Consider the following 12729-nt stretch of genomic DNA (forward strand, 5'->3'; position numbering starts at 1 on the left):
ATTCCTTGATCATGTTTTTAGATGTCATTTTAGAATGCAATGAAATTTGTTCAACAAAATCATGAGTGTTGTTTGCAACCATGTGTAAACACGGAAATTCCTGCGATGAACAAGACAAGAACATGTGTACAAAATAATATTTGTAGTAATGATTTAGGGGTTACAATCTCTTCTACAAATTTAGCCTCTGATTCTATCTTTGTAATGGGTAGATTTGATGTTGTTGATCCAAAGGGCCTTCGGGGCTTGATCTTGGGATAAACAGTTGTGCGGATTTGTTGACGTCGTTGATCCAAAGGGCCGTCGGAGCTTGATATAGGGATGAACGAATGATGAATGATGGATGGCAAACTTGCAATTTAGTTGGATACTTTGTGGGATTTTTTATATTCACAGGATGCACAAGCCTGAAATTTGCAGGCAAATGCATTCCAAGGGAGGTGTCAATAGAGTATGAGCAACTCCAGAGTAGAGGAGCAGATGTCCCTATAGCCATAAATGATTTCAAGGAAGTACATCCTTAGAAAACTTGGTAGTTATTTGGGGCAAGCCTTCCTTTCGGGAACATGATAAGTCGAGGGTTCGATCCCTTCCGATTTATAGTTATGTGATCAATAATTTGTTAAAATGAGGCTGGATCGAGGATCGTTTTGATATTTCTTTTACTGTAACAAATGCTTATCTAACATTTTTGCCGTTTTGATATTTCTTTTACTGTAACAAATGCTTATCTAACATTTTTGCCTTTTAGATTGAACAAATCAAAGTAAGATGAAGGAACAAAAGCAAACAAAGGCTTGTATAATAGAACAATGGTGTGCTGAAATCATTTCCCATTGCTTATGGAGAAAACCGAAAAGGTGACGATGAACGCTCAAAGCAATTCCACCCCTAAGACTTTGCACCAGCACTCAGCGCATTTATCCACTCAAGTAAACAGTAATAGACCCCAATGAACAGTAATAGGCCAAAACATCTCCACCCCTAAAAAAATGCACTGGCATAAACGTTCTCCACCCCTACAAAATGCGCTGGCACCCAGCCCATTTAAAATTTTTTTAAATTTTTTATAAAAAAAATAAATAAATAAAATAGTTTTAATTTTGGATAAGATTTTTAACCAATCTCGTCACACCACGTGTCATTATCCGAACGTACTATTTTGTGAATAGATTTCTACTAAGATTTGCAACCAATCCCGATGCGCCACGTGTCACTATCTGTTTACAATAATTTAGCCAAGATTACAATAAGATTTTCAACCAATCCCGAGGTGCCACGTGGCATTGTCCAGAATCTCATCCTTTCTTTTTTTTTGTCCATATAAACCCTACATCTCTACATCCATCCTCACACCAAACTCAATCCTTCTTTTTAGCTTAGAATCCTTCTTCATCGTTTTCAAATCTTGAGTTTTTTTTACAATGTCTTCTTCAAGGAGAGTGCATAAACAATTTGTGGAGCAACAAAAAAGATTGTTGGCACAACAAGAAGAATTGATCAATCTCGAGGAAGGTGGAGGTGGAGATGAGGCTTTCGCAATGGAGGAGGACTCAGATGATGACCATAGAAGGCAGAGGGCCTCACATTCCCGCCGTGTCATAGAAGTTGTGGGTCAAATAGCCAAACCCAGACGTGCTGCAAACTTCGATAGAAAAAGGGAAAGATGAGGTAAAGATCTCTTGGAAGATTATTTTATTCCCAACAGCGTATTCCTTGATCATGTTTTTAGATGTCGTTTTAGAATGCAACGAAATTTGTTCCATAAAATCATGAGTGCTGTTTGCAACCATGATCCATATTTTGTGTAAAAAGATTATGCTTTTCGTGTTCTAGGTCTTCTTCCAGAGCAAAAAATTACGGCTGCCTTGTGAATGCTTGCATATGGAGCATCTGTAGATCAAGTGGATGAGATCACAAGGATGGGAAAAACAACTGTTCTAAAGTCCCTAATGCGGTTTTGCTCTTCAATTGAAGCCCTGTACACCAATGAGTACCTCCGGAAACCCACGCCAAGGGACATGCGAAGGCTTCTGAGGAAGGGTGAGATGCGAGGCTTCCCTGGCATGATTGGAAGCATCGACTGAATGCACTAGACTTGGAAAAATTGTCCAAGTGCGTGGCAAGGAGGTTATGGCAACAGAAAATGAGCCAAAAGTATCATTTTGGAAGCGGTGGCTTCATTTGATACATGGATTTGGCATGCTTTTTTTTATGTTCCAGGAGCTCAAAATGACCTAAATGTCCTTGCTCAATCTCCAATGTTTGATGATCTGCTGCAAGGAAAATAGCAGAAATGCACATATTGGGTTAATGGCACTAAATACGACAGACCATTCTACCTTGCAGACGGTATTTACCTAAGGTGGGCTATGTTTGTCAAAACAACGCCACATCCACAAACTGAAAAAGAAAAACACTTCACAAAATGTCAAGAGGGGTGTAGGAAGGATATGGAACGTTGTTTTGGCATCCTGCAAGCTTGTTGGGCGATTGTCAGAGCTACAGCTAGAATGTTTGATGTCGAGGCTCTTTGATCCATCATGATGACGTGTATTATTCTCCATAACATGATTGTGGAAGATGAGTATGATTATGATGTTGTCGATGAATATATGAACAACTCAAGAACACGTATCTACTGTGCTCATGACCGGACCAAAGATCCCGTGCAACACGAGCCGTTGGAACGGGATGGATGTTACAATGAATTGATCGTCCAGCGGTACACTGATGTGCAAGAGCCATACTGGCATGTAACCCGCCAGAATGACTTGATTGAGCACCAGTGGGGATTGCATGAAGGTGAAGATAAATAAAATGAGGCTTGTGGTTGAAGAATAAAGTGTTTTTTTTTTAAGTAATCTTATTTAGTGTGTTTTTTTTTTAAGTTTATATGGTGAGGTTATGTAATTTTATTTGGTGTTTTTTTTTAATTGGGTGAGTTTAATGTAATCTTATTTGGTGAGTTTATGTAATCTTATTTGATGTGTTTAAATAAAGTACAAAAAATAAATTTGAAATTGCATAAAGTTCTAAAAATAAATAAGAAATTACATAAAAAAATTAAATAAAGTTCTAAAAATAAATAAGAAATTACATAAAAATTACATAAGAAATTAAATAAAGTACTACAAAGAAATACGAAATTATACAAAGTCTGTGGAGCTAGGATATGTGGTGCTAGGACCTTCATTGCTAGGATTTCTGTAGCTAGAACCCCCTCGACTTGTTTTGGCATCTCTTGCACGCCTTCATTGCTAGGATGTCCAAAAATATTTTGAATTCGGAGATAGTCCTACTAGAGGCTTGTTCATAATGTCATGATCTGCTTGAGTCATCCTTTCTTCTTTAAGCATCTCATTTTCTCGATGAAGTGCTTCTCTAATCATCTCATTCTCTCAATTAACTATTTCTCTTTGTCTCTCAGCCGCCGCATCACTGGCCTTAGTAGCTGCTATTATTGATGCCATAGCAGCATCTTTTTCCTCATCTCTAGCCTTTTCCCGTGCTATGTTCAGTTCACCTTGGCGAGCAAGTTCTTCCATATATTTAGTGTAGTCACTTTTGGAAGAACTACCTTTTTGCTTTGATGCCTTTTTACCTTGAGGCCTGAGGGACTGACGAGTCGGTTGGGTCTCCGGCACTTGTTCAGGCGTCCCTTCCGTGTCTTCAAATGTGTTGGCTTCTTGTTTGGTTGTGTCTGCTTCTGGTGAACTATGTAGACCCATGCCGTGCATGACAACTTCTGGACCGGTTGCCACAATTTTGTATCTAGGGCAATCTTTGACAATTTGCCAACATTCCCATTTGTTGAATGATTTGTTTTGGTTCTTTGCATTGTAGAATGCTTGTGCTTATAGTGTCTATAAAAATGTGGGATGAGATAGTATTAAAAAATGCAGGTGAAATGCATAAAAATTACATAAGAAATTAAATAAATTAAAATATTGATGCGGGTGGAATGCATATAAATAAATAAAAATATTGTCACTTGATCTGCTAAACTTGTCCCACTACCCAGATTACCGAAAGCATGAGAAATGGCGTTTTTCCAACAAGTAAAGGATGCGTTGAGTTTTTTCCAACGACCTTGAAGACCTTGACTAGTTTTGGCGTCTTTTCCATGTACATCGCAAAACGCTTTTGTAATTTTACTCCACATTTCTCGCTTATCCATCTCATTACTCGTAATCGGGTCATGAGTAATGTGAACCCAACATTCACACAATGTAACATCTTCAATGAGCTTCCACGAAGTCTTTTTTTTTTCTCTCAAAGTGTAGAAAATATTGAAATGTAGAAAGTGTGGAAAGTGTAGAAAATATTGAAATGTGATGTAAGAAAGTGGAAGATGAGGGTTAGGTATTTATAGAAAAAAAATTAAATTTTTTTAAATTTTTCTGTATTTTTTAAATAAATTTTAATGTTGTTAATTAATCTAGACCGTTGGATTTGAAAAATATTCCAATTCAACAGCCAACGAGCTGCCACGTGGCCAACAGTGGCGAAGCCACGTGAGGGCGAGGAGTGGCGACCGCCACTCCCCTCGCCGGAAAATAGGACTGGATTTCTGGGTCCGCCCCTCCTCTCGTCGGAAAATAAGGCCAGGAGCGTGTAGCCGCCCCTCTCGTTAGTCGGAAAACCTGTAAGAATGTTCTGCAACTTTTGTTGCTCCCATAGGTAGACACACGTTATGGAAAAAAGTGGGAAGTTGCCCATCCGGCTCTCGAAAAACCCCTTCACCGAAGCCCATTTTACCCACCCAGACTGCCTGAAACCACCCTGTGAGGAAGGGCAAAACCCGAGCAGCAATAGCGGCCAGGTCAAGAGGAGGAAGAAGAAGCAATATTATAAAACAAATCTTAGCAAACGATGTCGTTTGGCTGAGCACTTAAAGTGGATGATGACGTTTTATTCAAATAGAACAAATCCTTTGACATTTATGGCTCACACGTCATTTGAACCCAAGCATCTCTAATTAATTTTTCATTCTTTTATTTATTTATTTATGTTTTATTTGTTTTTTTTTTTTCCTTTTATGAACAAGGTATACTTATCTATTTTTTATATAAAACATTTATCATACTTATATAAAAATAATAACTATGCACATTGTTTGACTACTATAATACCTACAATTTGTAAGTGGTGTTTTGCATTAGTTGTTTAATTGATATAGAATTAGCGTAATATGCTTTTTATCTATTTTGTTTCTATTGTACAATTACGTAATGTACGTAACAATACTATAAAAAACAGTGTTTAAATCCTCCTTCAAATATTCCGGGTACAACGGATAGTCCTTATTTGAATATTTCCGGATAGTCTTTCTTCGAATATTTTAGTTACTCCAAATCCTCCTTCGAGTATTCCAGGTAGTTATGAACGATATTAATATTGTATATTATGTACAAAGATTTGGTTGTCTATATTTTTTATGAACCTTTTACTCTTTTAAATTTCGCCCCTCCTGCCGAAAATTCCTGGCTTCGCCACTGGTGGCCAACAATCATAATTCTGACCGTTGGGCCTTTTTTTGGGAGGGGGAACGTGGACAGTTGATTTGTGATCGGACAGTCCAATTTAAAAGTGAAATTCAAATTTTTTTTACAGTTGGAAATCCAATGGTCTAGAAAAACTAGCCGTTGGAAATCCAACAGCAAAGAGAGGGCCACGTCGCCATGATCCGGGTGATGGGGGAATCCGCTGACAGCGGGCCCCGCTGCCTGCATTCCTGTCTCCTACTCGCGCCCACGCGCAAGTGAAAGGCACGCGCCAGCCAAATAGGCCGGTCCCAAGGTCAGTCAAAAATGGGCTGGTCTGGAGACTGGCACAGGGTGGTGCCAGGCAAATTTGTGGGCTGGAGTGGATTGACAGCCTCCCAGCCTGATTTTTTTACTAGGTGCTGGGCTATTCCACCTCCGGTGGAAATGCTCTCATGAATCCCGTGTTTGTGCAAGTGTGACAACTAGAAGGGATGTGAGTGAATGCGCGAATCATCAACCGACAAGCAAAAGCAATAAAGCTTCCAATCTGCGTGTTGTTGTGGCTGGCACTGCGTCTGCCTCCCTTATCCGAAAGAATATGACACATATGTCTTGCTTAATGCTTTATCTTTCTTCTTATTTCTCTCACTCATACTTTGAAGCATCGAAAAGGAACTGGTGGTGCTTTGTGCAGCAATGGCCAAGAATGCAAAAATAAAACCCCAAAAAATGTGATTCTTGTAAGAGTTCTGGCCATCAAGAAGCCGGTTGCCCTAGGAGGTCGAATGAGAAAGATTTAGAGACACTGAAAGAGAAACCGAAACTAAGGTTATAAAAGACGCTAAACGTTAGTCGGACGGTGAGTTACGGCCTAGCGCCTAGGTGGCTAGCGGGGCCCAAATTGGGGCCTAGGCGGACTAGGCGGATTTAAGTAAATTTATTATATATTTTATATATAAGTGCCTATTTACAGTTAATGACATATAAATTATAAAGTAGTAGAACATATTGAAAAGATAGGAACAAGCATATAATGAGTGTTCATCCAAGTATTCAACAAGTCTCTTACATTTTATTAAAAAATTAAAATGCAGAATGAAAGTTATTGATTTTCTGTCTAAGTGGGCGGGTTTAGGCGGACTAGGCGGACGCCTAAGCGAGTCTAGATGCATTTTCTTAATTTTCAAACGCCTAGAGACTAATCAAGGCGGTAGCCAACCGCTTAGCGCCTAGGTAGGACCAAAACTTCGTTAAACGGAGATTTTTAGAACAGTGACCGAAACAATAAGCAAAGGGAAATGTTATTAACATTCCATATATATAGAATGATTTATTAGCCGTATATATACATAGTCATGCCCTCCTCTCTAACCAAAACTTGGTCGAACCCTAGTTTCTGAAATGGTTTATTAGCCATTGCAATTATGTTTAACAGAGTGTGGCAGGCACAAATTAAGATGTGATTGTTGAGCACTCAATTCAATGTAATTCAAGAAACTGAAAATATTAGTCATTGCTACATAAAATCAAGTATTTTTTAAAGAGAGATGATACAGTGTTGATATAAGCAAACATAATCAAAGGCATCTGAAAATTCTCTTTATTACTCAGCCTCAGCCGCCTCCTCAACCGCTGCTTCAATCCGAAGAAGCACGAATCCGACTGCAACTCCGACGAGAGTGAGTCCATTGAGGATGGCAGCAATCTTAAAAATCTCACCAACAGCATTGCAGGTGGAAGACAGTGCACCACCACCACCACCACTGCCCCTTGATGGGGCTCTCAATGAGCTCACAACCCTAGCAAAGGACTGCTCAGTGCTCTGTGGAAGGCCAAGGGAGGCCACACTGCTCTGAGCTCTGAGTCCAGAGAAGGCATTGAGTCCTGTTATGTATGTCACATTGTTTGCTGATGAAGTCATCCTCCTTGATTTGGCCACTGTGGTGGCAGCAACCATTGCTGGAGAGACAGTGACTGAGGCTGTTGCCATTGCTATAACTTTCTGAAGAAGAAGAAACACAAATACTTAGACAAAGTTAAATGAAAAATGGATTGTTTTGGCGAGGAAATATGTTGTTTTTTGTTATGGGGTTTGTGGTTTGTACAAGTAGAGATGAAGGGAAACCAAATGGGGTGAGTTTTGTATGGAATGGGATGAGAGATGTTGAATGGATAAGGTGAGAGGGGATGGTTGGTGGACGAGCAGATTGGATGAGATTTTGGTTTCTAAAAAGAGAGATTGTGCTACTTTAAATGATAACCATGAAAAGATTGACTACGAGTTGTTTAATCAGGTAAATAAATGGATGTGGGAAGGTTTATTGGATTTGGGAATGGAAAATACTTGGCACATGTGTGTAAAAAGAAGAAGAATGTGCGGAAATTATTTTTCGATTTTTTATATGTGATAAGTCGTTCGGTTATAATAAAGTTGCTTAAATAAAAAAAAAGGAGTTAAGCATTTAATATATATTTTCAACTCATGTACTACTCATTAGATTTTGAAATGACATTATTTTTTATTGTCCATACATTTTATTTCTTTGAAAATGAAGTGACCGTCACCACCTACCACTCCAAACACGAACCTTACACCACCAGCACCACCATCACATCCACAACCATTGTTGCCGCCACCGCCACCACCATCCCCACTACTGGCACAATCGTTATACCCCACCATTGTCTCTACCACTACTATTGTCATAGCCGCCACACCTACTACCATGTCCATATTTGTTATTATATACAACTATATTCCTTTTACGTTAAAAAATTTCAACGCTTTTACACTCATTTTCATACTCACAATATTTTTTTTAAATACATTTACCTTATATGCTTTATTTTACAAATAATTACTTTTAAAGCACATCAAAAATAATTTTTAAAAAAAGCAGAACAATATCAAATTGGCCCTTAATTTTATATATTGCCTTCTTTTAGTTTGTACAATATAACGACAAAAAGAATAAAGGAGCATAGTGTGCTATGTCACCATGTTGGAATAATATGGGCCAAGCAATAACATACAAAGTAGAGCATACTGAATGGGCCATCTCCAATTAAACCCATAATAAACACTTCAACTAAAAGAAGGGTAGTGTTATGTACACACTAATTTTTACTTCGCACACAACCTTATCAATTTCTAGCAGTCAGACCTAATGAATTGAAGAAAATCAATGACCAAAATTAACAAGAGTGTGTGGGAGGTACAAATGAGTATGTGAATGGCACTATTCCTAAAAGAATAATTTCCCTACCACTTAGTACTATGGTCTAGTGGTATTCCTCTTCATTTGTAAGTGAGAGGCCTTAGGTTCGATTCTCGCCAAAGGCGAGTTTGAACCACATTATTGCTAGCCTATTGTGAGGCTAAGTCCACCCCCTTCCCCTTAGTGTAGATAATATTATTTGTTAGAAAAAAAAAAGCATAATTTCCCCAATCACCCAAACCAAACCCCAATGAACCAAAACTAAATTGGAAATGTAATTAGTTTTGGAAAGATAAGTATCCTATTTTACAATACAAACGATATTGAGAAACTGGAAACTGAACGCAACTTAGTTGTAAGAAGTGAATACTTTTAATCACTTACTTGGGCTACAAATCTCTTGTTCTTTGACATTATTTTGGTCCGTAACAAAGATGGGAAAATATCAATGCAATTTAATTCCTCCTTTTGCACTTTAATTCCTCCTTTTGCACTTCTTCCTTTTTATTTTACCCCCTTTTTTTAATTATTTATTCAATCTAATGATTGAAAGAATAAAAGTAAATGTGAAAGGAGAAAAAGATGTGAAAATTATTTCTCAAAAGATGTGTAGGTATTCAATAAAAAGAAGCTTATTACAGAACTTATGAGAGATTGAAATTTAGAAAATTTATAACATGACATGGTTTTATGTATTGAATATGTTCTAAAAGTACAACCAAGTCGTTGTAGTATAGTGGTGATGCGAAAATTAACTTAACAAACAAATTAAACCCTCTTTTTGACAATTGTAGTAAAGATGTAAGTAGGGATTGTTCTGAACCGGGGATTAGGAGGGATTGCTAATCTATTAAAACTGACCTTAAAACATAAAACTAGGCTTTAAAAACACTTAACTAGACTCAAATAACTCAAAACAAACTGAAAAGACTCAAAACTAACTAGAATGACTCAAAACAGCTTAAAACAACTAAATAGACTCAAACTAGACACTAGGAATGTCTTGGACGAAAATTGATTGAAACTTGACTCAAAACACTTAAAAACACAAACTAAGACATATTCTAACTAATTAGACACTCTAAAGTAAAGGTGATTGGGTTTTTGACGAATTTTAAGCAAACAAACAAATTGTAAAACTAAACAGATTGTAAAACGAATTTTGGAAAATAAGATGGTTGATGGATTAGCTAGAGGTCCATTCTTCACACATGACACACTTGTACATGAATCGATTTCCAATTGCTTTTCAATAAATTATGAAGCTCAACACCCCAGATTAACCGTGATGCACTAATTAACCCTTAGATTTTCCTTTACTCATTGAATTGGATGTGTTGATGCACAAAACCGGAGGTCCTGGAATAAAGTAAATCCGATCGTGAATCTGCAGAAATGTAAATAACACAAGATGTATCGTGGTTCACCCCAAGGTTTGGGCTACGTCCTCACTGATATTGTATTTCTGAGAGGATTGTGAGGGAGAAAGCCTATGCAATATGAGAGGGGATGTGAGAGGGTGAGAGGGCTTCAGGCCTAAGAGTTGGCCTCTGAGGGTGAGAGTGAAGCCTTTTCAATGAGGAGAATGAGGGGTCCTTTTATAGAATAAGGGCTCCTCACTTATTACATATTTGCCCCTTCCCTTATTACATAATTACATTTAAGTCCCCCAAGTATTTATACGAGGTCTAAATACGGAGGCCCTAAGTATGGTATAAACAGTAGTCCCCCAAGTCTTCAGTCAAGAGAGTCTTTTGGCTGGAGACTTGAAATTCAGTCCATGTGTGGGCCGAAGTAACTAGATGTCGTCTAGAACTGATGCTCGATATGAGGCGATGCTCAATCTGAAATGATACTAAACTAGAAGTAGCACATGTTGCGAGGCTGCTCTGCTTGTGGCTTATGTTGCCTTGGTTGGCTCGGCTTGTGGCATTGGAGGTGAGGGAGTCCCTTTTATAGAATAAGGGCTCGCTCCTCAATACATAAATAATGGGCTAGAGTTTATGCTCGCGGCGAGGCAGTTGCTCAGCAGGCGGCGATGCTCTCTATTGATGGTCCCTTTTATAGAATAAGGGCTCACTTCTCAATACATAAGTGATGGGTTAGGAGTGATACTCGCGGCGAGGCGGTTGCTCAGTAGGTGGCGATGCTCTCTAATGATGGTGAGGGAGTCCCTTTTATAGAATAAGGGCTCGCTCCTCAATACATAAGTGATGGGTTAGAGTTGGTGCTCGAGGCGAGGCGGTTGCTCAGTTGGCGGCGATGCTCTCTAATGATGCTGAGAGAGTCCATTTTATAGAATAAGGGCTCACACCTCAATACATAAGTGATGGGTTAGAGTTGATGCTCGCGGCGAGGCGGTTGCTCAGTTGGCGGCGATGCTCTCTAATGAAGGTGAGGGAGTCCCTTTTATAAAATAAGGGCTTGCTCCTCCGTACATGAATAATGGGTGTTCTCTAATGAAAGTGAGGGATTACTCATATCAATCATACATAAACATTCATGAGCATCATTCATGTCAACTTCATGAGCATCACTCATGTCAACATCCATGAGCATCACTCATGTCATTCAACATAAACATTCATGAGCATCACTCATGTCAATCAGCTTCAAAAGCTTCATTTATAGAGCTCTAGCTTCAAAAGCTTCATTGACAAAAGCTTTAGCTTCAAAAGCTTCATTCACAGAGCTCCAGCTTCAAAAGCTTCATTTACAAAAGCTGTAGCTTTAAAAGCTTTATTCACAGAGCTCCACCAGGTCCGGGTAAAGCTCAGCTAGCTTTAAACGTCATCGTCTCGTCGTAACTAAACCCAACTACCATGTACTCATTCACGATTGGAATTGAGGTACATGTGGCTGGGCTTGGACGGGTTCTCAGATTCCAAGAAGAGAAGCTGCGCGACGATGACGTGAGAGGTGTCATCGTTGATGGGGCCGTTGGTGCAGATGATCTGCTCCTTGAGGAGGCGAGAGAAAATGTCGTACGCGTGTTCCCCTTGGGATGAGTGCTCAATGACCATCAGAATCAAGTTGTAGTTACGCAGAGATGAGGGCCATGGCCTACTGCTTGCCAGGGGCTTCGCATTAGGCCTTTCATCGTGAGAGAAAACGAGGAGAAGGACTCGCAGGTGAGGGATAGGGTTTATGGGTTCTTGGGTTTTGCAGATTCATGGCGAAGGTGAAAAATTGAGAGAGAACCAACATAGTTTTTCGTGTCATTTCCCACAGACGGCGCCAAATGTTGATGCACAAAATCGGAGTTCTTGGAACAACAAAAATCCAACCGTGAATCTGCAGAAATGTAAATAACACAAGATGTATTGTGGTTCACCCCAAGGTTTGAGCTACGTCCACACTGATATTGTGTTTCTCTGAGAAGTGAGGGGGAGAGCTTCTGAGTGTGAGAGAACTCTTCCCATGGCCTAAGAAATGGCCTTCCTTAATGAGGAGGGTGAGGGGTCCTTTTATAGAATAAGGGCTCCTTACTTATTACATATTTGCCCATTCCCTTATTACATAATTACATTTAAGTCCCCCGAGTATTTATACGAGGTCTAAATACGGAGGCCCTAAGTATGGTATAAATAGGATGAATGCATGCGACAACCCAAATCATTCTCCAAAAGTCCCTTACATGAATGCATAATAGAGATACAATCAGAGATCATTACGTTCCATGAAAATCATAAGTGTTGACGAGACATTTGTAACTATAAATGCATGATACGTTTGCCAAGAATTCAATTAACGCGATTGTGACTAGCAACCTTCACTATTCATGAATATAAATTTGTAACGATTAGGCGAAACTCATTTATATTCTAGCATCAAATTCATGCATAAAAACTAAGTATGCATCCTTAATCAACATACAAGAATCAGTTTTGAAGAAAACAGTTAATTAAATTGCATTCACAACTTATCAAATCACAATTTGAAGAAATCAATTCATATCTCAAGGATGTTCATGGCTTCGAACTTCCCTCTAGCTAAAACGAGCTCCTCATGTTCACAAAACA

At 38.9% G+C, this 12729-nt stretch overlaps 1 protein-coding gene across 1 annotated transcript; it reads right to left on the reverse strand.

The window, feature by feature from the left end:
* Positions 1-6952: 6952 nt before the first annotated feature.
* LOC126620651 (cytochrome b6-f complex subunit 7, chloroplastic-like) lies at positions 6953-7720 on the reverse strand. The gene has a single exon (XM_050288867.1). The coding sequence runs from the start codon at positions 7477-7479 to the stop codon at positions 7093-7095; it is 387 nt and encodes a 128-aa protein (XP_050144824.1). The 5' UTR covers positions 7480-7720; the 3' UTR covers positions 6953-7092.
* Between the last annotated feature and the right edge of the window lie 5009 nt (positions 7721-12729).

Source organism: Malus sylvestris, chromosome 5 (genome assembly GCF_916048215.2).
Source record: "Malus sylvestris chromosome 5, drMalSylv7.2, whole genome shotgun sequence".
In the NCBI taxonomy this organism is placed as follows: Eukaryota; Viridiplantae; Streptophyta; class Magnoliopsida; order Rosales; family Rosaceae; genus Malus; species Malus sylvestris.